The sequence below is a fragment of the Myripristis murdjan genome, chromosome 23, assembly GCF_902150065.1.
Source record: "Myripristis murdjan chromosome 23, fMyrMur1.1, whole genome shotgun sequence".
Taxonomy (NCBI): domain Eukaryota; kingdom Metazoa; phylum Chordata; class Actinopteri; order Holocentriformes; family Holocentridae; genus Myripristis; species Myripristis murdjan.
The window spans coordinates 20,188,180-20,214,192 of NC_044002.1; the positions used below are offsets into that span (position 1 = coordinate 20,188,180).

A 26,013-nucleotide genomic window follows, 5' to 3' on the forward strand; every position below is an offset into this window, starting at 1 on the left:
CGAAGATTAAGATGCAACTTTAAGAATGAGCAACGCGGGCGACATAATGAATACTGATGACTTAAACAACTTCCCGGCATCCATCTGTCCCGTGTCTGTGTCTGAAGGCTTTTTTTTTTTTTTTTTTTTTTAAAACAAACTGGCATTATAATGATGCAGCGTGAAACCAAATTAAAGTAAAAATGCTCCTTATGATCGTCTTACGCTTTTATATCATCGATCTGTGACGATCCAGCGGTTATACTGCGGTGAAGTCCTGGGATTTACCCTTACCCTCAAACTGCCTCCTCTACTTTTACCTCAGGTAGTGATTTTCCTACAACTCCCACAATGCAGCAGTGCAGCAGTCCTCAGAGACGCGGGCCTCGGTTTGTTACGCGTGTAGGTGGAGGGAGGGAGGGTGACAGCACAACACGGACACAACAACACGCCGAGAGTTTCGAGTTAGGACAAAAGCTTAGAGGTTAACGGTGCGTTCAGGTGACCCTCGTCAACTGGGAAATCCGGGGAAATTTCCAGGTTTACCACCTCAAACGGCTGGCACAGTTGCGAGCTCCACAATACCGACATGACGTATCACCGTGACACACGTGGACAGCTGGAAGACGATGCACCAGCTCGAGATAGCGTGCCTTTTCCTGACTTAATGTGTGTGAATGCCTGCTTGGCGTTCATCAATTTTTGACACCGGATGAAGTCCCGCTTCTTAATGTCCCGGCGGAAAAATCATGACCACCAGGTTGAACGCAAGATGGTCATGTGATACTTTTCCAAATTTTTCCGTGTATGATTGCACTGCAAAAACTCAAAATCTTACCAAGATTATTTGTCTTATTTCAAGTCAAAATGTCTTATTTCTGGTCAAAATATCTCATTACACTTAAAATAAGACATGATCACCTCAGAAGTAACTTGTTTTTAGACAATTTGCTTGTTTCGTTGGCAAAATTTGCCAGTGGAAAAAATGTGGAAAATTGATTTGAAACAAGTGAAAATTGTCTAAAAACAAGTCATTTCTTAGGTGATCATGTCTTATTTTAAGTGTAATGAGATATTTTGACTAGAAATAAGACATTTTGACTTGAAATAAGACAAATATTCTTGGTAAGATTTTGAGTTTTTGCAGTGTGTTCTACAACGGACTCGAACAACTTTATATCTTCGACTGGAACTGACACCAAAACGTGACCTTTACTTTGGGCTGGCCAAGATATCAATACATAATCAATATCATGATATCTGGCATGGATGGATGTCATAATATTGTGGTATTGTGATAGCATAAGGGTTGTCTTTTCCCGGTTTTAAAGGCTGCATGACAGCAAAGCGGTGCAGTTTTCTGAAGTTATGATAACTTAAGCAATAACAGTCTAATCTCCACATTACTGATGACTACGAATGTTTATCAAAAATCTCATTTTGTAAATATTTTGTGAAAGCACCATCCCTACAATATCATAACAAAATCAAAATTGAGGTATTTAGCAATAAAAAAAAAATATATCTATTGTAATATTTGATTTTGTCCATATCGCCCAGTCCTACATTTTCTGTTGATGTTTTAGATAAACTCCATTGCAGCTGCTGGAAATATTTCACTGTCTACATTTGGCCAGTTATCAATTGGAATAGGAAAAATACAGGGAGAAAAAAAAAACAAAAAAAAAACAAGAGGAGAGCCCACACACTACCAGAAGCCTTCACAAAAACTGCAAGTGCATAAGGAAAAAAAATATATTTATTGGCCAAAACATGACACACACTTTCCCTAAATTGGAAAAAATACACCACCAAACAACAAACTGGGTCCAGGGGGTGCATCACCGGGAGCTGCTCTGTTTTCCTGCAAGTATTACCATAGAAATAGGAATTTCCATCATGGTTCAAGTTTTTTTTAATGTAGTTTTTACTCATAAAAACTAATTACCAGTGTAGTTAATAGCTTGCAATAGAATTAGATTTTCAACAGGGGGAATTTGAATCGATTATGCGTCACGATGGTCGAATAAGAATTAGAGAGCCGTGTTGCAAAACGACCGTATGTAAAATGGCATTTCTCCGTACCTGAAGCAGCAGGAACGCGCACTGCGATACTGAAGTGAACGCAGCTCCTCACGTGTCGCGCTGGGCTTTTCAAAGTAGATGCTTTGAATCATCTATCAGCAGAGCTCCCCAGTCAACTGAGTCTTTTGTTGTTGTTGGAGTTATTAGAAAGTCAATGTGCAGCCCAATATCACATTAAAACAGAGTGAGAAAAGCGCACACACACACACACACACTCACTGCTGCCTGTAGTTCTCCAATAATACTTCTATAGGCATTCAGTGGCGTCGCTGCTGCTGAAAATAGGCTCCACAGATCGCGTCGCCGCTGTATGAAAAGGGAAACACTGAAAAGGGACTGTCGATTTAAATCTTCATGCTTCAACGTCTCTTTTACTGACTTTAAATGCTCAACTATCGGCTTGTGTGACTGTGTTGCATTTGATTACGACTGATTGTGCCCACTTTGGTTCTTTCCTTATTATTAATGTTGGCCGGAGCATTTTTCCGATTGCCACGAATGAATCAAAATGAATAATAAATAAACCAGTGAATAGTCCCATCATTGTAGTGAATGTCCACATCGGATTCCACTGAGTTCCCATATCTGACTGAATGCCTGCTGCATCATTAATCTTCCTTTGAATATTTGGAAAACATATTGCTTTCATGAGATGCTGCAGATAATGATACAGTGCAGAAAAAAAATCCATCTTAAAAAGCCATTTAGTCTCATAAAAATATAGTTTTGCTTTTAAACAAGTGACAAAAAATCTACCACTGGGATAAGATAATGTCACTTGTTTCTAATGCAGTATGCTTGTTTCAGGATTTTTATTTATTTATTTTTTTTTTGTATAAATATGTTGAAATAAGGCAGATCAGCCCACTGGGATCAAGAAAACGACATTTTAGTCAAGAAAAGCAAGTTGATTAGGATTAGAAACAAGCGGGATTATCTCATCCCACTGGCAGATTGTTACCTTATTTGAGGAAAAATAAGATTTTAACAGCGAGGATGAGCCTAAATGACTGTCACGCATCTGATTCACCTCTGCCCCCGCCGTTCTCTAACAGGGTCGCCAGTGTTTGTTTGGCGTCCCGGATTTCAAAGTGGAAGTCTGATGTAGATTCAGCAACAGTTTGCATATACAGTGAGCTACAGGCTCCGAGGCTGACCCAGAAAACAAATCTGAGAGCCGCAGAAAAGGCAGAATTATGAGAAATGCCTCCATCGTTTCAGAGGCAATATCCACAGAGGGCTCGTTCTCATCCGAATGTTTTTCTGAACTTGGGGAGGAGGGAAAAAAAAAAACTTGTTTGAAAGAAAAAGTGGGGAGGTTTCTGAGACCATTTTCACATACCAATGCATTTCTCTCTCTCTTTCTCTCTCTCTCTCTCTCTCTCTCTCTCTCACACACACACACACATAAATGAGCACAGTCTTTCAAGTGTGCAAATAGAAGACACAAAAGCAGTGAGGGACAGATGGGAAACGGTTTGCTCAAATTTACAGTCACTTGAAATTCTGTCAAGTTTCCCGATGTTAAAAACCATAAAGGAGTGTCAGAGCTCCTCGTTATACTGCTGAGGCGACGCTCACCGCCGGGTAAACACACAACTGGAGGGAGGGAGAGAGAGAGGGAGAGAAAGAGAGAGAGAGAGAGAGAAATTAAGGGAGAGAGAGGGGAGAAGGAGACAGAGAAAGTGAAAGAGGGAGGAAGAAGGGGCGAAAATGAGAGGGGAGGCAGGGAGAGAAAGACGGTGAGGAGAAAATGAGAAAGGTGGAGGGAGGGCGAGGGAGGAAAGAAAGAGGGGAAAAGAGAGAGAAAGAGGCGTCCGAGTGAAGGGACGAGAGAGACAGGAGGAAGATGGAGGAGAGGAAAAACGGAAGACCGGGGGCAAGTGGATGGAGAAGGGAGGGAGGACGAGTGAAGGTGAGGAAGAAGAGGAGAAAAAGAGAGGAGGGGAAGGAGGGAGAGAGGCGAAGAAGAGGAAGAAGGAGAAGAAGAAGAGCAGGCCAAGAAAAGACAGCAGTCATGAAACTTTAATGCCCTCGCTGTTACCGAGCTAAAGGGAGCAAGCAGGGAGAGAGAGAGAGAGAGAGAGAGGGAGAGAGAGGTTAAGGTGGTGAGAGCACACACACACACACACACATATGCACATATATACACACATATAGAGTACACACCGACATATACAAACACATACGTACACACACAGGCAGGTGCAAAAACGTCTTCTCCCTCTCCGGGGCAAAAGAAAAAAAAAAAAAAAACAGTTGCATAAAGTGCCTACACGGCAATCGCATCATAGGCGTCACTTATCTATTATTCAGCAGTAAAGGGGAACAGAGTAGAGCAGGCGCTAAATAAAGAGTTGTACCCTAGACAGAGAGACTGTGGACCTGGCAACCCGGAGAGAGAGAGAGAGAGAGACAGAGAGCGAGGGACAACATCCTGAATTTAATATCACCATGCTCTCCTCGAAATACCGTGATGTTTAATGTTACAGCAAAAAAAAAAAAGATTTATTTTATTTTATTCTTCTTCTTCTTCTGAAGTCGTCTGATTTTACCGTTTAGCTGTTGCGTTTTCAGGTGACATGTTACCGGCTGCAGGGCCAACAGATAAACAAACTTTTTTTTAATCAAATAGAAGTTAATTAGAACAAAAAGTCCCAAAAAAATCCATATTAAAAAGGTGCATGGTGCAAATGTGAGGACTGACTGAGGTAAAGACCGTTCAGACCCAATGGACAACTCGACGTCCACTCGACGATGGTTTTTGGAGCTCGCCGACCAAAGCCCTTGATCAAACAGTATCGCTTCCTGTATCAAGTACTGTTTGGAGGACGTTTGGACTGTCCCAGCCGAGGTGATCCCCCTCTGGCTCAGACTGGCTGGACTGGCTGCTCGGCACAAATCTATACAAATCATAAATCGGCTCCTGAAATACTGGAAACAGACACTAACAGGACATGAGTGCTGTGTTATAACTGACCTTTGTGATGGTCCTGCCAAACTGTACCGACCCACATCCTGTCATCGGACCGTTTCCTGCTTCAAGAAAACTGCTCTTGTCCTTTACTTGAGCCTGTCGAGTTTCCTTGGAGAACGCTTCAGGGAAAACTCGACGGTAAAGACTTTGGATCAGGGTGAACCGACCGGGCGCAGTGACACCCCATGGAGGACTTATCTGGACTTAGACCCCGACTTCAAACCAGCACGGAGGTCTTTGTAGAAACCTCCTTTCACAAAGAAACATGTGGACTTGCAGTGGAGAATCCTACTAGGAATGGACATGATTGTTTCATGATCGATAATTGATCGTTAGGAGGTAGTGTAGTGTGTGTCTTGAAGCAATACAATAAATTACACCGTGTGGCAGCCAACATGTTACCCACCAGGGGGTTCGATTTAGCTATTTTAGGACAAAACTGAAGACTTTGCCTCGCACAGAAATCGAAGCTGAACATGAAGAGAGCGCGTCCAAGTTTGGCGTGGGACCATTTCTAAATGTCTATGGATATTCTCATTCATCCAGGTCATCGTTCTCTTTGGGCAACCTGAATCGTAGGCAACTGGACTTGTATTTGTCTTAGGAAGACGTTTCGCCTCTTATCCAAACTGATGAAGCCCCTTGGATAAGAGGCGAAACGTCTTCCTAAGACAAATACAAAGTCCGGTTGCCTACGATTCAATTTGCCCAAAGAGACCATTTCTAAAGACCGCAAGGCCGCATGTAAGTACAACACGATGCACCACTTGACCAACGTACATCCCACCTCTCAACCCAACATCACGCCACTGTTTGCACGTAGGAGCTGCGACAAGGCACAACAGGCAGAGAAAAAAAAAATACCCAAGGGATCTGCAAATCGACTGAGGCGGATGTGCAGCCCACAAGTATTGTTGAAGGCACTGGTTTAAGATCTGACTCATTCAATTGATCCAGCTTATCAAATTCCGTCTCAATGCACCAGAAACTCGTAGAAACTAGAAACTACAGACCGCTGGACCGCCTTAACAGCAGAGAGCGACCTCACTAACAGATTTGAGATTTGAAGGCCGAGTTATCGTATGCGTCCACGACAAACTGGCCAATATCATCGCTGCCAACAGTCCCACCAAAGTCAGCTGGGTTTCTGATTTTATTAATATAAAAAATAATGATTAATCCCAAATTTTCCCGATGATTGATTAAAGAGATTTCTTCGAATGCCCGCCCCTAAATCCTACATAACATTGTGGCACTGAACTCTTTTTTTTCTCTGTTATTAATGCCGCTGTTGAGTAAAAAAAAAAAAAAAAAAAAAAAAAAAAAAAAACGCTCCTTCTGCAGCCAAAGAGAGACGGTGTTTCACTGTTTCTCAGGATGCGCTCGACTGACTGCTCTGTTTGTGCTGCTGCGAACCATTTTTAGCAGGTGGAGAGGTTTTCATTAAACACGTTTTTGGGTTGTGATTTTACAGTAAATACACTTGCCAGCCGAAGAACAAATGTCAGCGACTGAACTTTGTTTAAAGACGGGCAAAGATGGCGGTGGATATGAGCGGGAGGAGGAAGGTGGAGGAGGAAGAGTTGAATGTTGATGGGGCTCCTGCTTCTGTGAACACGGTCCAGACTGCAGGTAGAATTCACTGTTTACATGTATCTATGTAAATATATTTTTGTTCAGTACACATAGTGATAAATAAACATTGGTTTTAAAAATCAAATCTCTCTCTCTCTCTCACACACACACACACACACACACACACACACACACACACACACACAAATGCACTCCACTTCCCCTCTATCTCGCTCTTTGTATGGGGTGGCACAATAATACATTTTCTATCAGACTACACTGGCATACACACAAGCTGTTCTCTATTTGTAACCTTGTCGTCCTTGCAGAACCGCAGTACGAGCAGGCAGGTGTCGTCATTTTGTGTGCAAACCACGACTTGAAGACGCCGGATTTCGAGAGAGCAAGTCGTGTAGCGTGAAGTCAGTCATGTGGTGTGAACTCGGCAATTATCACTAAACTGGGGGTGGGGGTTCAATATTATTAAAATATCACATACAGGTGCAAATATTGCGATACTGGTACATATATTGGTGTTATCCAGTAGGCTGTTTAATGGGGGATGTGTTGAGGGATGCCATCCTCTTGTTAGCAAAATGACCCTTGTTAACCTCTTGTTAACCCGCCACCCCCTCTTCTCCATCGCCTTGTAGCAGAAACAGTGCAGGGACAGAGGGATTTAGTTGAATACTGTATCTTGGTCTACCTGATAAATTGATCCTTTATCTGGCTGAGCTTTGTTAACCCTCCTGTTACGTTCAAATTTACGAACATCTTTTATGTTTGGAGTCCACTTGATCCCAGCAGTGTAAACCTCCACAAAATTATTACAACTAAAATTGTTACCAAAGTTAGTTTATGTGGCAAGTACTTTATGTTTCTTTGTTGACTTTGCTGACTAACCCTAACCCTAAATAGTCCTTTAAATAAAACATAACTCCTCCCACCCCCACTTATACATCCAGTATTCCTATTACGCGACTACGGAAGAATATGCAAATCACCATAAAATTTCACTGATTGACCTAAAATTGGAAAGAAATATTGATTTTTGGTGTTTTAATGGCTTTATATTATTTCTAAGTACAGATTTTTGTCATTTATAACTGATGTGTTACAAAGTATGTACAGGCCATTGAAAACATATCATCATGTTAATTGCATGTTTACCCGGTAGTACCCATTACACTAGGAAAACTCATTTAATATGAAGCAAAAAAAAAAAAAAAAAAAAATGATGTGAATCATTTATTTAGAGACGTTAAACATTGGCTGGGGTTAAAGTTGGACTCTATGGCTCCGACCATGCCTCTGAACCACCAGCAGCCTCACTGTGCTGTGTATTGATAAATCCATGGAGCTGTCTGTGGTGCTGAAGGTGCAGACTGATTTGTAATTGCACCATTTTCCCTGACCCCTCTGTCATTTTCATCTTGGATCTACAATATTCTCTAAACCACTGTTTGTCAAATGGGGGTATGCGTACCCCTGGGGGTACGTGGAGGAACTCCAGGGGGTACGGGAGATTTTTAAAAAATATATTTTTAAAAATAGCATCCATGCAAGGTTCCTTGAAAATCGTTATTTAAGTATTCATAAAGATATAAATGGAAGTTCATAAACGTAATTTTATATTCAGTATTCAATTTCATCATCCTGAAAAACCCCGAGACCCCCACACCCCCATCTCTTCCCCCCACGGGCTTGGCTACTTGGCTGAAAAAATATTTGATAGCAGGTCCATCACTGAAAAAAGTTTGAGAACCACTGCTCTAAACTATGTATTATAAATAGTAATTTCTATACTACATTGTAGCTTCTATACTTTATAGAGTAGCTTCACCTTCATGATCCTGTGAGTTACTGAACTTTGATCGTCTTGCTCTTCACGGAAAAGCAAGAGGATCATGCAGACGTTCTACTGCCTATAGTATTCCTATAATGTTGCTTATATATTTCTATGATCATTCAGCAAAGTCTATGCTGCTAAAAAATACACACCAGATCAAGCCATCTCTATAACAAAATATTTTTAAGGGTGACATGACTGCAGATGTAGCAGTTACTGTCCAAAAAAAAAAAAAAAAAAAAAATAGTAGTAAAATGCCTGTGGTCACTTTGTCATCAATGGGACTGAGGCGAGAATCAAGATATGATGATGTGAGAGTGTCTCCCTTTGAGTTCAAGAGCCCATCTTCAGCGAGTTCCCTGCTTACACGGTGAGAGAGGTCATTCTGCAATTACAGGTGCAAAAATCCACAGGATGGGCAAAACGTTGAGGATGTCTTCCTGATGCAGAGCCGCAGAATCCACATCTGAGCCGCCTCAAAGCCTGAAAATCCTTCTCTAACTGCTGTGCTTCTCTTTATCTAAATCTCCTCCTCTGGGATCAGGATAGATTAGAATAATGGCTTTCAGCTGGATTCTCCTCATCAGTGTATTTCAGCGAGAAGAGTTACTTTGAAAATGTAACGTAATACTGAACTCTCCTCATTAAACGCAGCACAGTTACATTACATTACTGCTTTCTGTACATAGTAACTCATTAGATTACTCTCACTGCTGGTTACCTTCAACAAAATCACACATAAAGACACAGAATAATGTATAACTCCCCTTATCCTTTAGAGACCAGACAATCTCTTAACTCTTAAAAACTCTTAAGCTTCATGTATTGATGTGAAAATAGCAGCAAATAATAAAAGTGGGATTCAGGTGGCTTAACGCCTACAAGCTTACAGTGTCAACTGTTGAAAACAAAACAAAATATTGATGCTCAGGTTCAGTTATTGTGAATGCTGCTTATTAAAGCAAACGTCTTGCAGTCAGGACTTTGACAACATAATGAAGAGGCAGTGGCGGTGCTCGGGAATAATTAACAGGAAAAAATAATTGTAGCCGACCTTAAGGACGAATAAGTGGCCACTTTGTAATCCTCACAAGCACCGAGGTATCGACTGCATCTCATTACACAGAAGCTTTTCCAAACGCCTCTCTGTAAAATGCTGTAACGGGAATAATATTACTCGATTTTAAACAGTAACTAAGCACCATTAGGTAATTTAAGTTACACAACTCATTACACTCAGTGTTGACTACTGTCACTTATTAAGGAAAAACGGCAGGTGTACTGAGTGAGCACTACCAAAAATATCCTTACTGAGTCTTCCTTAATCTTGTGGAATTCATATATTAGGTAAAAAAAAAAAAAAAAATCCGCCAATGTGGTGGGATAATCCCGCTTGTTTCCAAAGCTAATCAACTTGTTTGCAGAATTTTCTTCAACCAAAAGTCGTTTTCTTGATTTCTTGATCCCAGTGGAGCGATCCGCCTCGTCGCAACATTTTTATACTTCTCTACTTTGTCTGAAGAAAAGCAAAATGTTTGGGACAATGTTAAGATGGAGATTATTTTTACACCTTCATTATACGCTGATTGCTGTTTCACATTGAGGCACAAAGGCAGTAATCCTGAATGAAGAATAACACGGCCGACCTTAATGGGTCGCTCCAAGGAGAGTTGAATCGAGGGCAACCGGACTCGCCTGTAGATGTGCAAACAAGTCAAGTTGCCCTCGATTCAACTCTCCTCGGACGAGCATGACCTGGATGACTGAGAGCCTTCACCCGCTCCTTACTGGATTGTTATTCCTCTGTAATGAGGGCTATGCATTTTTCACCCGGTGCTTTGGCCACGTATGACATCAGTGTTTGAGGCCAATGAAGCGGTTATTAGGCTGAACTGAGGATGGAAAGAGACAAGGAGCAACGCAGACTTAAAGAAAGAGAGAGAACAGAGAGAGAGAGGGAGAGGGAGAGAGAGGGGGAGAACAAAGCCTTTAAGAATTAAAGCCGCTCCTCTCTTGACCCCGACTCGACTCGGAGGCACAACGAGATCCATATTTAAACAGAGCGCAGCGCCCGGCACATCCAGTGCGGCGTATTCGTGCTCCACTCCACAAGCGCACGCCATCACGCGGCATGAATAAAGATGCCAGTCAAGTCTAAAGCGGGCTGCACAAACACACAAACACACGCGGGGGGGGGAGGGGAACCGGTTGCGTCGGCTTGCGAGATCCGTGCGGTTTGCTGTCTGGGCGTGTGCGCGCTCGCTCACACACACACACACACACCCGTGAGTGTGTGTTAACCTGCTGCAAGAGCGCCGCTGAAAGCCTGATCAAAGAGGCCATTATTGGAGGGAATTGGACTGATGTGCTGCGGCTCGCGATCTCCAGCTCTGCCTCTCGACCTCGCCGCTCTTTTTTTTCTTTCTCCCCCTCTTTCCAAATATCTCCTCTCGCCTTCCTCTCACCTGTCCCGTTCAATCAAATCCCTCCAGAACAATGCGGCTCACGCTCATCGGCCCAAACGCCGGGTTTTCATCACCACTTAAGCGCAGGCCGGCGCCATCACGGCTCTTCAAACTGTGCAGAGTTGCACGTCAGGAGGTAAGTGTCCATCTCACACAAGCACACCTCATTGCATTGATAAATAAAAAAGGAAGGTAAACTACGAGCCGCAGTGGCTGTCACAAAGTGAAAAGGCACAAAACTCACATGTCTTACATCAGTGTTGCACCATTTGCTATGAATTAAAGTGATAATGATGCGTGCCGGCTTAAAAAGAAGGCTAAACTTGACTTCCATGATGCAAAACGGTGAGCAAACTCAGTTAAATTTCGGTGGATTTAATCTCCCGTTTGTGCTTCTGTCCTTACGACAACACTCTACCGGCTAAATTTATTCCTTAACTCGCTCAAAAGGAAGAAACTACAATCGTAACACTCACGCCCACACGCCGAACCTGAACGCTTACCTCAACCTAATCTTAATTCTAACTCTGTTCGAACCCTGGGAAAAATAGGTTCGCTCGTGTGAAAACAGAAAACAAAAAACATTCCTGGAGAGAAAAATGGACTGTTGATATGTAAAACTTTACACATCACGTACTTTCTAAACAGAAAATCCACTTTGTGGCAAAAGTCGACAGCACCCCTGCATCAGCCTGCTAATGTGGATAAAGAAATGAATAGTAATGGAAGTATACTGCACATTTTAGCGAACAAACCCCTGTTATTTTAACCCTAAATGTGATTTCTAACTCAAAACTAAACCTCTAATCCATTATTTCCCCCAGGTTTCATGCATATTTCCAGGTTTCATACGTCACGTGATCAGAAAGAGTTGAAAATCTCATTTCTTCTCTTGAAACCCCTGAATTTGTCTGCTTTTTTTTTTCATTTCATTGACACACAAAACTGATATTATAGCTGAAAAAATAACAAAAAACAGGAGGAAAATGACAAGTCCTGACCCTAAACTAGTCGGGACAAGTTTCATAAGTCGGGTATCAAGTCAGTAATGAAAATGTTACCTGGTACTGCTGTTTTTAGCATTTACACGCTCTGTAACTGTAACTTATTCAAATGTGGCCTAAATGTTTAAATACTGAAACACTTAAAGCTGCAGGCGTGTTTACAGGATAAATCACACAGTTCATTCAATTTAATACTTGAAACACAAAGTTGCTGTTTACTTGTGATGACTGATGATTGCACAAAGTTTTTTTTTTTAATTAACAAAAGGAGTGTGTGCCGAATGGGATTCACGTTTTTGCGTCAAATTCGCATCGAGATTCGCTGATTTTGACTGGTAGTGGCATCAGATACCGGAAACTCTGGCATCGCCGAGGAAGGACTGACAAAAATGTCCTCACTCAAGGTCTGAAACTCAAACTGCTTCCCTCAAGGATAGAACTGCAAGAACACACACACACACGCACACACACACACACACACACACAGAGTCCTTATAGTGACTGACAGCTGGACCTGGGATGGATCACCATGACAACAGAGAGCAGAAGTTTGGCGTCAGTCTCCTGGGGGGGCTGAGCTGTGAGTCTGGCCAGGTACGACAGGCCTTCCTCTGGGGAGACGCATGGACACTCTCTCTCCTCTTTTTTTCTCCTCTTTTTTTTCATCTTCCTCCTCTTTCTCCTGACATCTCCTCATTTCCGGACTCATTTTCCCTTTTCGTTTCCCCCAGAATTTCTCCCTGCATTTCATCTCGTGGCTAACCCCTCTCCTTGCTCCTCGCCTCTCCTCTCCACTCCTCTTTTCTCCTCTCTCTCTCTCTCTCTCTCTCCCTCCCTCCTCCTCCTCTCCTGCAGTGTTCACCATCACTGACAAAGCTTTGAGCGGCTGCCAGCGGCCCCCGAGAGCCGACTGACTTCCTGCTAAAAATAAGAGCCGGGAGAAGAACGGCGGAGGGCTGCCACAGAGACAGAGACGAGGGGAGAGAGGGGGAAAGAGGAAGACAGAGAAATGGGAGAGAAAGGTAAAGGAAAAAAAAAAAACGGTTGAAGAGGAAGAAACAGCGAGAAAGAGAGAGAGAGGATGGGCAGAAAAGAGGATGAGGAGGGCAAAAAACAAGAGAAAGAGGTGAAAACTAATGGAAGAATAACAGACAAAGCAGAGGAAATGGAGAAAAAGTAGAAAACAGGAAAGAAGACGAGAGAGATCAAACGTGAGAAATGTAAAGGAGAGCAAGAAAGAGAGACTGATAGAAAGAAAGACGAGAGAAAACTAAAAAAAACTAAAGTCAAGCATGACGCAGAGAGATAAAGGACAAAAAAGGGATAAAAAGCGAAGAACAGAAAGCAAGACGATGGAGAGAAAGAGACAAAAGAAAAAAGAAAAAACAGAAAAAAAAACGTGCAGACGGAGGATGGAGAAGAAAGTTTTGGGAGCGGAGCGCGACGCAGCAGATGGAGGGAGAGAGCAGCCGCTACCTGACCGAGCCGCCGTTTGTACAGAGACTCATCAGAAATGAATCCGCTAAACCTGATCTCCCTGTAAATCTGCTCTGCACACACAAAACAGCAGGAGTTACATTCATCTACAGAATGAGACGGCGCGCACGAGTCTGCGTGTGTGTGTGTGTGTGTGTGTGTGTGTGTGTGTGTGTGTGTGTGTGAAAGTGAGGGAGAGGGAGAGGGAGAGCGAAAGAATAGAAGCCAGATTATAAATATTTATACGAGCAGAGAGGAGAAGGGAAAGGCAGCGGAGTTGCAGGGGAGAAAGAAAAGACGACTGAGAGGAAGAGAAAGGAATGGAGAGACGGAGGGAGAGAGAGAGAGGGGGAGAGAGAGAGAGAGAGAGGCTATCTCCCCCCTCCTCCTGACTTCAGAGGCGGCAGCAGGCGTGTTTGGCTGGTTTTATCTCTCCCTTCCCCGTCTCTCCCGTTGCCTCTCTCGCCGCCGGAGCGCCAGCTAGCGGGTTTTCAGCTTGCACTCCCTGCCGACTCGCTTTAGGGGAGGAGGTCCACCCCCCCTCCAACACACACACACACACACACACACACACACACACATATATGTACACACACACACACACACCGCAAACATTCCCCCCTATCTCCCCTGTCTCTCTCCACTCCCCTCCCTCTGCAAAAGGAGATGAGCAGCACCGGGAACACAAAGCCCTGCACACACACAGGCAGGATCTGCTGTTTCTGTGAGTTTGTGCCGGTGATGATGATGATGATGATGACGATGGTGATGATGGTGACGATGATATCTGGTTGTAACGGCGGCCGTGCTGCTGCGAAAAACGACCGAATCAAGTTTTTCCTCCACTCGTCTCTCTCCCCGCGAGGTCACTTCTCTGCGTTTCCTAACAGATATCGGATGTCGACGATAAGGAGCGGACCTGCGCTCGACTAAATAAGCAGATAGCAGACGCTTTCGATTGAGGCCGGGGACGTAAACAGTCGAGTCGGTGAAGCCTCTACCTTTTTTTGCGCGATAAAACGGTTCTGATCAAACATGCACGGCGGTGGAAGTCTCTTCTGCTCACGATGAAAAGAGGCTGCATGTACGCGTTTTCACGTAAATTCAAATCTATTTCGCCACTTTCTGAGGCAGATCTGAGCCCCGAGAGGAACCACTGCGATCTACGTTCCCCCAGCATGCCTTTCTCTGGCTTTGGCTCATCCTCTCCTTCGTTCCCATCCTCCATAAGTGCAGCTGAATGTTGGTATTCCAATACAACTTTAAAATTACAACTCTGAATCTTTTATTTCAGCAGCCAGCACAATGAAACGCGACAACTGCCAGAGGTTTCCATCACTGCATCACATTCCTAGTTTTTTTTAATAAGACACTTTCTAGTCCTAATTTGAGCCGTAGACTCAAATCAAAAGTCTGGAGCACCAGGATGAAGCCCGGCTAGATCTAAACAATCAGCGCAGTTTCAAGGTGGGCGCCCAAGATCAGCGTCACCAATTCAAAATCGGAACAAATCTGCCCTCTGTTCCTGAGTTACGGCGCTGAATTAACAGCGAGACATTTTTGTGAAACTCTGGAAACGTGGTTTGCGAGGTCGTAGTGTCTTTGACCTTTGACCTGTGACCACCAAATTCTAATGAGTTCATGCTTGAGTCCAAATTTGAAGAAATTTCCTTGAGACGTTAATGAGATATCACGAGACTGGGACGGACGGACGGACGGACGGACGGACGGACGGACGGATAACGCGAAAACATACTGCCTGCGGCCATGGCTGTCGGCGGCGTGGATAAAAAATGGCGGAGCTGCCATTTTGGACACCAGGGGGCTGAAAAGAGCGCTGACAGTGCAACCAAAACAAACATGTGTTGTTGTGCATCCCTCAAAAAAAAAAAAAAAACCTCTCAGCTTCATGCCACCTCTCAAACTCGTGTTGTTCTCTGGTTTATAGCGACGTCACTCATTAATGAACCAAACCTGGTGGATGTATCACACATGAATGGAAACAATAACGAAATGAACGAAAAGAGCGCCATCTAGAGAAACTCAGTCTGTCTCGCCCACGCTGTTTGATTGACAGGTGATCTCGGGGAAGCGCGGTGCAGAAACACCACAGCGACCGAGGACGTTGCCAAAACCTGGCGGGGCTAATCCACCCGTCATCTCCGTCTCCTGGCTGCAACTAAATGTTTCAGATCACGTGTTTTTTCGACTGAGATTTGAAAAACCCCTCAGATGAACTTTGCCTGTCTGAGCGCTGGTTTGTCTCAATCGTTTTTCCGCCTGTTTTCAGATAGAGGGAGATTCCCCCCGGCGGCTGTCAACGCTACACTACACAGACACGACAAACCTGGGACTTTTGAGGCCATTTGTCAGATTAACACAAACCAGACCCACAACCCACACCATGGTGCTAAAGGTAAAAAAGCTAACAACCAAGGAAACTTTAAAAAGGGGGGCAGTTTGATCGACCTGCAGCTTAAAACGTAAAGAAACCTTCTTCCTTTGTAAAGTTTGCTTCCAAACTTTCAGCGTAGCGCCCACACCGAGTAAATTTAGCTTTCCGCCGGTGGACACTTGGCTTATTAATAGACCGTCACAAGGGGACCCAGATAGAGAAACAGGCCCGTGACCCGTTCCGGATCCGGAGCCGCAACTTTCAGAAAATGCTGACCTAGCCAGTCGTTGAACTTCTTGACCTCGGACGGCAGCCCGAGCTCGGTGAAGTCCCCGGCGTGGATGAAGACGTCGCCGTACGGCATCTGGATGGCGTCCGTGCGGGAGTGCGTGTCCGAGATGCAGACGAAGCGGGTGTAGCCCGGCGGCTTGGGCGTGTCGTGGGGCATCGGGTCCACCCTGGGGGCAAAGGGAGAGATAGAACAAAGAAAACTGAAAAAGGGGGGAAAATGAAAAGAAGTTGCAGAGAAAGGGGTCACTGCTTCCGCTGTTGCGCTTGACAAACAATACTAAGGAGAGGGGAGATGAAGCTCTGTATCTAAAGTCGTGGAGGCAGGGGACCGACAATGAAAGAGAAGTTTGAATTAGTAACCAGCGCATTATCATCCCCACAGACCAGGCAACGAGAGGCAGAGACACAGCGAGAACCGAGAGCGAGAGGCCACAATGAAAGCACACACAGAGAGAGAGAGAGAGAGAGAGAGAGAGACAGAAAGAGGAATGCGCGGAGATAGAAAAAGAATAAAGTGCACAGATAGAAAAAGAGTAGAGTCCTGTGGGACTTCCCAGCGAGCGTGCAGATCCACGGGGTCTCCAGAGGGAGAGGGGAGCTGGTGAATAACCGTGGCCCACTTTAGTGAGCTCTCCTCCAGGTACGATAACACCCAGCCCTGCCCCCCCCTCCGGAGAGAGAGAGAGAGAGAGAGAGAGAGAGAGAGAGAGAGATACATGCATGTAGGACAGCCGACAAGAAGCATGAGTCACAAAGTAATAAAAAAGAGAGGAGGGTTCAAGAAAAATGTTTCATTTCCACCATTAAGAGGGTACACTGAATTATAAGGTGAGATATAAGGTGCACCATCTCTTTATTATCTAAAGTCAACCAAACCAAACCAAAGCCAGTGGATTTTGAGAGTCAAACTGAAAGCCAAAAAGTGGCCAAAGGTGATATAATAATAACAATAAATAATAATAATAATAATAAATTGTATCTATATGGCACTTTTCATACACAAAATACAGCATAAAGTGCCTCACACAAGATATTAAAAATGCTCATAGAGCTTTACGGTGAGATTAAAAAAAATACATTTGATACATTTTTAAAGACATTTTCTTGCGTGTTTTTGAAAATTGAACATCATTGCTTTGCACAGGAAGTGAACATTTTAAACGAGGAGATAATCCACGTCTAAAATTCAAGACGCTGCCTGCTGGCTGTCGCTTGGTCTTGTTTGTGATGATGATCCAACAGGTTTTTTTTTTTTTTTTTTTTACATTAATTAATATGATGATGATGATAATGTGATTGGTCAATGATCCCTGTAGGAATAACGTGTTGTTGCACCCGACCTCACCCACCATGGGAGGTCAAAGGTCAGGGATGGATTCAGTGTTTTGAGTTGGACATCAAATTCAATGGCATTTCCATGACTGTCCAGGTCTTGTTTGGTGAAATTCAAAGGCTTGATATTGTGCACGTGTTGGATCAAACATGCAACTGGTCAAAATGAGAAATCACAAAGACTTCATTTTTTTTACTTCTAATCTCGTGCAGCCAAGAAACCCTGGTCTTGTGTTGTCATTCATTTTGAATGCAAAAGATTTTTCTCAGGTGTGAAGTGCTGAAGCTAGGAGAGAGAGAACTGAGGTGTACCAAGGGTGCGTTTTTAAGAGTAATAAAACGAGAAGTATTTTCAAGGCGATGCATTAATTTTCAAAATCTTTTCGAACCTGATCTCGTCTTTCTTCAAATCCACCAACATACCAGGATTTGTGTGTGATTCATTCTTTTACCGTATGAAAAACAGCGTCTACAGAGCGAGACAGGATGCAAAGCCTTCAATTTAGTTGGTCAGTTATTCTGTTTTAGTATTGGAGTTGAGTGTTTTCATATCAAAGTGAAGAAGGGAAAAAATGGAAGTCTCCTGCTGGGAAAAAAAAAATCCCCTTAAACATATCACTTCACAAACTTTATTCACATCCATGTCTTTATTTGGGCCGTCTAAGCTCAAACTTTTGACGTTTGACACTGTGAAGTGTGCGTTTGAAAAACAACAAAAAGCAAGCAAAGGTAAAAAAATAAAAATAAATAAATGTAACTACATGCAGCATGCTTTGCAAAATTACTGGTGGAGATGGAAATTAGATGCAAAGCAGAAACAAAATGAGCTGTAACTCTACATGACACCGGTGGTCGTCTTTAAGTCTTCTTTAACACGCCAGGAAACTAAAAAATGCAATTTCTTGTGGAGATGTTTTTTTTTTTTTTTTTTTTTTTAAATTGTCATCATTTGATATAAAAATCATCACGAAACAGTGAGATCTTTTGTAGAGACCTTTCAGCAGACTTCACCTGAGTCAAACGAGCGGTTTGGCTGGGGATTAAAAAGTCACTTTGACACGTGAGAGTCGAGCGATCCAATCAGAGCACCGCCTCAGTTTCCTCCACCCGCCCCTTTTTGATTGACAGCTTCACTGTTAGTTACACCGACTCCCTTCCACTCGACTGAAAAAGTGACAGCAGAATGCATCGCTGTGGAAAACGCAGCCTCGTAAAGCTCCATTTTATCACAATTTCAGGTGCAAAAGTGCTCAAAAATAATAACAAATTAAAAACAAAATCACGTTTTATCTGGGTTCACCTTCCTGCTAAGACCCTGCTGTGTAAGAGTGCAAGCGAATGTCTGGTTTGCAGGGTTTTATCCGCCTGCGTGTGCGTGTGTGTCGACTCACATGTGCACGTGCGGCGGCTGGAAGCGTCCCTGGTTGATGTTGTAGAAGGTGAAGGCCTGAGTGGGGTTGGTGCTGTACTCGTCCACCTCCACCGCCGTCCTGCTGCCTCGCTGGGCCTGCGACTGAGCCTGGGACTGCTGCCTCCTCGCTGCCATGATCTCCGACAGGGTGAAGGCCATGGTGTTGTGGGGCAGAGAAGGAGGTGTCGGGTCAGGCTCGGCGGGGGATTTGACCTGGGAAAAGGCTTGAAGGAGTCGGTCCTGAGAGGCTTTAATAAACCCTGGCCCGGCTCACGGTGACGGCGCTGAGCTGAAGAGACGGCATCACCTCCTCCTCCTTCCTCCTCCTCCTCCTCCTCTTCTTCCTCTACAGCTCCTCTGCACCTGAGGAGAACAGCACAAAGCAGAACCGAGCTGACATGCGATGTGTGTGGAGACGCAGGCCCGTGCAGGCCTGTGTGTGTCACCCATCAAGCCTGGATTCAGCACTGCAGGCTCATTTTTCTGAGGCAGGGAAGGAGCAGAGACGGCGAGATGTGGCGAGATGAGAAGAGACGGCGAAAAGGAGGGAGGTGATAATTTGGGGATGGATGGGCTTTGGCGAAGTCCGCCTGGACTGCGGCGCCGTGTCGCTGTGCCATCTCAATTTCTCATTCGCCGCAACCTCACACACTGACAGCACACTGACATGACAGATACACACTTCACACTTTACACCGAGCTTGTTTGTCACAGGCAAATCCCAGCATGCACTGATGTGAGTGTTTCGGGTGTGCATATACTACATGTGTGCGATTTTTTTGGTGTGTGTCTACACCGAGTGCACATGGGTTCTTGTGTGTGTGTGTGTGTGTGTGTGTGTGTTCCTGTGCATGCATATTTAAATGTGTTTCTGTTGTCATGAATGTGACAGTGACAGCCCTTACACTGGGAGTGTGAGACAGAAGGATGCATTAGCAGATGCTGGGAGAGGAGAGGAGAGGAGAGGAGAGGAGAGGAGATGCAAAGAGAAGAGAAGAGAAAAAGCAGAGGAGGAGGAGAGGAGGAGCAGAGGGGAGGAGAAGAGAATTGAAGGAAATAAAAAAGGAATGGAAATGAAAAGGGAAAGGACAGCAAGGGAGAAAGGAAAGGAAAGGAAAATAAATAAAGGGAGAAGAGAAGAGTGAAATAAAAGGAATGGAAAGGAAAATGGAAATGAGAACAAAGGAAAAGGAAAGGAAGGGACAGGAAAGGAAAGGAAAGGAAAGAAGAGGAAAGAAAAGGAAAGAAAAGGAAAATAAATAAAGAGCGGTAAGAGATGGAAAGGAGAAAGAAAATAAACCTGGAGTGGCAAGGCAAGAACAGGAGAACACACTTGGACATCTGAAAGAGGAAAGGAATTTTCACGGCACAGCTTCGCAAAGAGGAGAGAGGAGAGGAGACGAAGACACAGAGAGGACACAGAAGACAAAAAAGTAGAAGCAGAAGAAGAAGCAGAGAAGCAGAAGGAAAAGGGAGAAGATGATGACTCCGCCATGAGGAACAAAGCCACTGGCAGCAGCGACACGGACCAGACCAGGCAAACAGATATAGAGGAGAGCGTCCGCCTTGGCAGAGGTTGATAGATGCATAAACATGAGAGAGACCGTCTGATTGATGCTCTCTGCTCTTAGGCACATACAGCACATGCTCGTATTTAACGGCCGGCCGTCACATTACACTCTATGGCAATCTTCCCCTCTTCGCTTATTCGCTCATCTTCTGCTACATATGGACACACACAGAAAATTAAAGTGCATCTGAGTGTGGCAAGGAATTACTGTCTCTCTCCTCCGTGCAGCCTGGATCCTTTATAGCGTGTGTGCATGTGTGTATGTGTGTGTGTGTGTGTGTGTTAGGACCATGGCTCTGTAAAATATCCTTTGGTGATCTGAGCAAGATTTAAAAACAAAGTAAATTGCATTGGAGTCCGTGAAATCCCATCTGTCCTAACAGGGTAAAAAAGCAGATTCACACAGGATGGGATGGGAGAGTCTGCACTGACCAACATGTGGGTCAAATTAAAGATGAGCCGAGCAGAAAACAAAATAATATCACATGCAAGCAGGATTTACCATTTCCCCCAATTACAACTGGCACGACTTGGAGGCCACTCTCTGTTTTTTTTTTTTTTTTTTTTTTTCCTTTGAATGAAGTCGCACGCACATATTCAACTATTGTTTCAATTAATTAGTTTGCATGCTTAATTTCGCCAACTCTCGCCCTCGTTAATTAAAATGCAAAAATTAAATCCGCGGAGTTAAAGCACCAAAGCTCGCTTGTAAATTATCAGCTTCATGCACATTTTTTTTTTTCCCAAGGAAGTTCGCCGCATAAACTCATACACACAGTCACACACACACACACTGATATTTCCAGTCTTCACACTGTTTCACAGAGCTGCAATAACTTTTCGGTGTATTATTGCCCGTACAGGCAGCACCGACCGTCTGTTTTGGCAGCGTGCGTGGTTTTCTGGGAGCTGCAGCCGTGCTGTAGTCCGACATGCAGGCGGTCTACAGTAATGCACGGAGACTTTGCCCTTTTGGATGTGTGGTACGACTGAAATATGATCTATCATAAAAGCGTTCCGGCGAGCCCGGCTGGAAAGCGTTATCGGGGACGTGAATGCATGCCTTTATTCAAATCCAGACTAACACACAGCCTGCGGTGAAAAGCCTCGCAGAGGGAGGAAGAGGCAGGAAAATACGCAAATAGTGGCGATTCTGCCTTGAAATAAAACCTGGAAAGATGCAGCACAGGCGCAGGTCCAATGCAAATACGGTCGTGCATGCATTAAACAAGGGGAGTCCTCTGCATGCATGCAACCTACCCGGGGTTCCGGTCAGCGGCTGGGAGGCTGGTCGGTAATGGATGGATGGATGGGTAGATGTCGGTGCCGTGGACGCAGCTTGGTGCGAGACGCGCTGGTCAGTTTGAATGCGCACCCCGTGGTGCACCGGTGGCGCGTCGGTGGAGAGATCCGCTCTCTCTCTCTCTCTCTCTCTCTCTCTCTCTCTCTCTCTCTCTCTCTCCGTGATCAGGTCCTGCCCACCGTATTTCCCAATGAGCAGCACAATGAGGAGGAGCAGAGGAGGAGGGGAGGTCTGAGGGTTGCGCGGCTCCCTGCTCAGTCCCGGTCACACAGCCCGAGAAAACTACTACCTGCTGTATTATCGGCGCTCCTGCTGGGACTCAGCGTGTCTCTGCCTCTCCTCTGTGGCTTCACGGCGCTCCTGCCGCACTTCAAGCTATTTTACCTCTTATGTTATCCTACACCTTGTACGCCCTTATAATATTTCCACAGGTTCATAGCCTAGTTGCTGTTTTTCCCACCCATGCTAAGTTTATTATATTATTACTCAAGATATTTTCCTGTGGGAGGGTTCAAATAATGTAAAATACACTTAAAAGTGCGCCTGATGTGTATTTTAAACACTAGACTGTAACGGGATTAGCGCAGTAAACTATATATCTAAATATTATTGATCATTAACTCCAAGACTATTAGGTATTCAGATCATTCAGTTTAATGATGAGTGCTGTAATTACAGGACTGTCATCAGCACAGACAGCGGGCCCGCCGAACACGTCGCCTGGCTGCTAAATCTTGCAGTTTTTTTTTTTTTTTTTTTTTTTTTTTGATGAAATGAGAAATAATTCACTCACCGTAATTTATTGCCCATGTAAGGAATAATCAGTCAAATTATGGCATTAGAGCGCATTACCGCCTGTGTCCCGTTTATGCACAGGTAATTGGACTGGGCTTCAGGGCCGCAAACAAATAGACTACAATCTGTGGCTCATATTTACACGCGTCCATAATAACCCACCATGTTCAAACTTAGTGGAAGCTTCCAGAGGCGCAGCTTGAGGTGAGTGCGCCACCTTCTGGTCAAATAGTATACACGTCTGTGTTAGGCCTCAGTCTGTGGATCTGCAAATGAGCCTGCAGAATTGGTAGTTGCAGTGAAAATGTATTCTGTTGCAGTTACATGAAAAAAATATCAATATCAGAAAAGGGTGAGACGTTACAGCAATGCTCATGAAACTGCCTCGACTTTGCACTGTTTTTTTTTTTTTTCTCTCTGTGCCACATTTTATAAAGATCTGCTTTCATTTTGTGCTTTTCACCTCCACAATAAAGGCATTACAGGAAGGAAGCCTTTAAATTTCCACAAATAGGCTAAATGTAATCAGACACCATATCAAAATATATTCTATTAGAGATACTATCTCATCAAAACCTTAATCCAGTGGATTACTCACATTCGGATTACTTTCATTTACTTTCCCATACTTGAGATGTAAAAATATTGGAAAAAATATGAAGTTGTTTCACTGTAAAGGCATTCCAGAAAATTACATTTTTTATAAGTATCTATAGGCTATGTCAAAGTGTTTCATTTTTTAGGGCACATAACATAATAATGTGCCATTTTTTTGTATTTAGAATGAGTAACAAGAATACAACTACTATATCCTGTTACCTCCACACCCTAAAGCACCAGTTCAGTCTGGTAATTAGGTAAAAGCTTATCCTGCCTCTGTCAAAATACTGTTACAGTCAGTCCAATACTGTCCTTATCGGTTCATATCCCGTGAACTTTCATCCGAGCGCGTGAAGGAAGGCGAGTAACGGAGGAAAGAAGGAAAGGCAACAAGATAAGGGAGGGAGAGAGTAATCTTGGCATCTGGCACATTTGTCACATTTGCCTGGAGATGCTGGATGTTGATTGGGAGTCCTGGAAAGTTCACGTAGGAAATATCAGATCTGCCTGTCAAATGTGATTAATAACCAAACGGCAAACCAGCTCAGGACGGTAATATTGCAAATAGGCGGTGAACTCAGTCATTACAGGAGACTAAGTGGTGTCAGTGTGAGTTACAGCCCAATATGTGTCTATCTGGTTTACATGTCCCCTAATTGTTTTGCAATGCTGCATCATGTATTTTTTTTTTTTTTTTTAAAACATTTTCTGTTTTTTACTCACCTTTAAAGCTCAAACTCTCCACGGCATCAAACTCTGCAGCATCTTCCTGTAGCTGTCAGCTGATTGACAAGAGGCAGAATGTAATCTAATGTAAAGCTGATGTGGAAACAATCAGGGCACAGTAAGATAACAATAAAACCAAAAAAAAAAAACTTTGACCACATCAAGGCTTCGTGTTTGGCGTGATGGATTTTCCAGCTCTGTGGAAGTTGTCTCTCTCTCTGTACAAGACGGAATGACAGCTTCTTCCAAAGGCAGGAAACACCGGCTCTGATACCTCCAGCTAGGGACGACCCGGATGATTGGCACAAACCTGAAACAGGGCTACAGTAAACACGTTCTCCCCCACAAATAATGAAGTCCCTGTCTCGGCCAATCAGTAACAAATATGTCATTTTTTTCCTGAACTGTGAGATGAATCAATTCCCCGACTCTTGTCAAAATCTGATCAGTGGTGTCCGAGATATTGTGTGTGATGGACGGACAGATGGACCAATAAATCAGGGATGATCCATGGGCCCCCACTGTGGGGTCAGCACCTGTATTATGCTCAGGACAGTTGTGTGTGTGTGTGTGTGTGTGTGTGTGTGTTTCATTATATCGGGTGGTTACACCTTGCCAGATGAGTGGAGAAACTTCTGAACTTTCACCAATTTCAAAGTGAGTCCTAAGACTTTTATTTTCCCCAAAGCTTGAATCTAGTTATTTGCATGTATAATTAAGTACATGGATCTCCAAGGGTATGTGTATATACACTGGAAGTTAACCGTACACGACTACATGTGTGTGTATACTCATTAGCTGTGCAAAAACCAATGTATACAGCTGAGTGCCACGATACTATTTTTTCCTCAGCTCAACCTGTACAGTCTGTTGCAGTTCAGCTCAGCAGCTCCTACCTTTTAACAAAGTTTATAATGTTCAGTTTGTGTTGATCTTGTGCAGAATGTGTACATTTAATTCTGTGTTTATGACTGAGGTTGTATTTTGCAGAGAGCTTGTACAGGACTACATTAGGTTGAGAGGTATTTCTGATTTTTTGTCCTCCCCATTTGTATACAATGAGGTGGGACAGAATAGTGGAAACAGCTGTCAGTAAAATGCAGTCCAGTCCAACAGCAGCACTAACTATGAGCTCAATGCCAAACATAGAAGTGAATGAACACCTCTGTTACTGTGACAACAAGAAAACCTGAGCATTATAGGCATCAGAAAAGGAAAGTTTATGTGACAACAGTTGGATTGGATTGGATTAGATTATAGAGGTGGACCTAATAAAGTGGCCACTGAGTGTATATATGCTGTATATGTTACTAGTCTGGCCTGGTGTTATGCAGCAGACTGTATTTTAAGCTCTATTTATAAATTACTGTTGAATTCTGCAGAGTTTTGAGATGTATTGTGATTCAAATTGTACTGTGACCCATGCATCCTGGTAAATACTGTAGCATGAGGTCCTTGCCAATACCCGGTCCTAATATGCATGTGTGTACTTTTATGCCTTTTTTTTTTTATGTTCATCTGGAAAACACATTGACATGCATCCCGCTCATGCAATGTGCACTACAAATGAAATACGACTGACTGATTCTAGTGTAACGGCCTGGTATAAATGTGATGTTATGGCTGCTTAGGCTTTTTACAACGAGGCTTCAAAGGGCCGGACTCGAGGAAAATCCAAGTCGCGTGCTTCCCCTCCCCTGTCCAACTTAAATATGACAAAAGAAAAGGGAATTTGAATGGAAAAAAGAAATTATCCCAGTGTGGATGATGATGAGCGTTTCTGATGTAGCATCCAGATCGGCGGTGCAGATTGTGTTGCGTGAAGATAAGGGCAATATTAGCAGTGTCAGCCAAATTTTCCGGAAGCGTATTCCAGCCCGGTTGTGTGGAACAACCCATAGAGCCGCATCTGAGAGAAGATAAAAGATGTAATAGAGAGATATATATAAGACTCTCCAAGGGCCTGCGAGAGCCTGTTGGACTGTGCTGGATGTTGAGTGCAGCGTTACGTCGACGAGATTCAGCGTAGACACACACACACACGCACAAAAAATACGACTTTAGTCTGTTTTCTGCTACTGTTTTATTTAATTTGTTCAGTACTGGAGTTTCATGGACCAAACAATGGCACAACACTGCGTTACAGTTCCTCTCTTTGGGTACAACCGACTAACACAAAC

General features: G+C 43.8%; 1 protein-coding gene across 1 annotated transcript in view; it reads right to left on the minus strand.

The window, feature by feature from the left end:
- The window catches only part of mpped1 (metallophosphoesterase domain containing 1), a 77,350-nt gene extending 58,352 nt beyond the window's left edge, over window positions 1–18,998 (minus strand). The window contains exons 1-2 of the mRNA XM_030045931.1: window positions 18,820–18,998; window positions 16,082–16,263 (exon numbers count right to left, since the gene is read on the minus strand). Coding sequence (XP_029901791.1) covers window positions 16,082–16,263; window positions 18,820–18,998 — 361 coding nt within the window. The remainder of the gene's footprint in view (window positions 1–16,081; window positions 16,264–18,819) is intronic.
- Window positions 18,999–26,013: the final 7,015 nt, after the last annotated feature.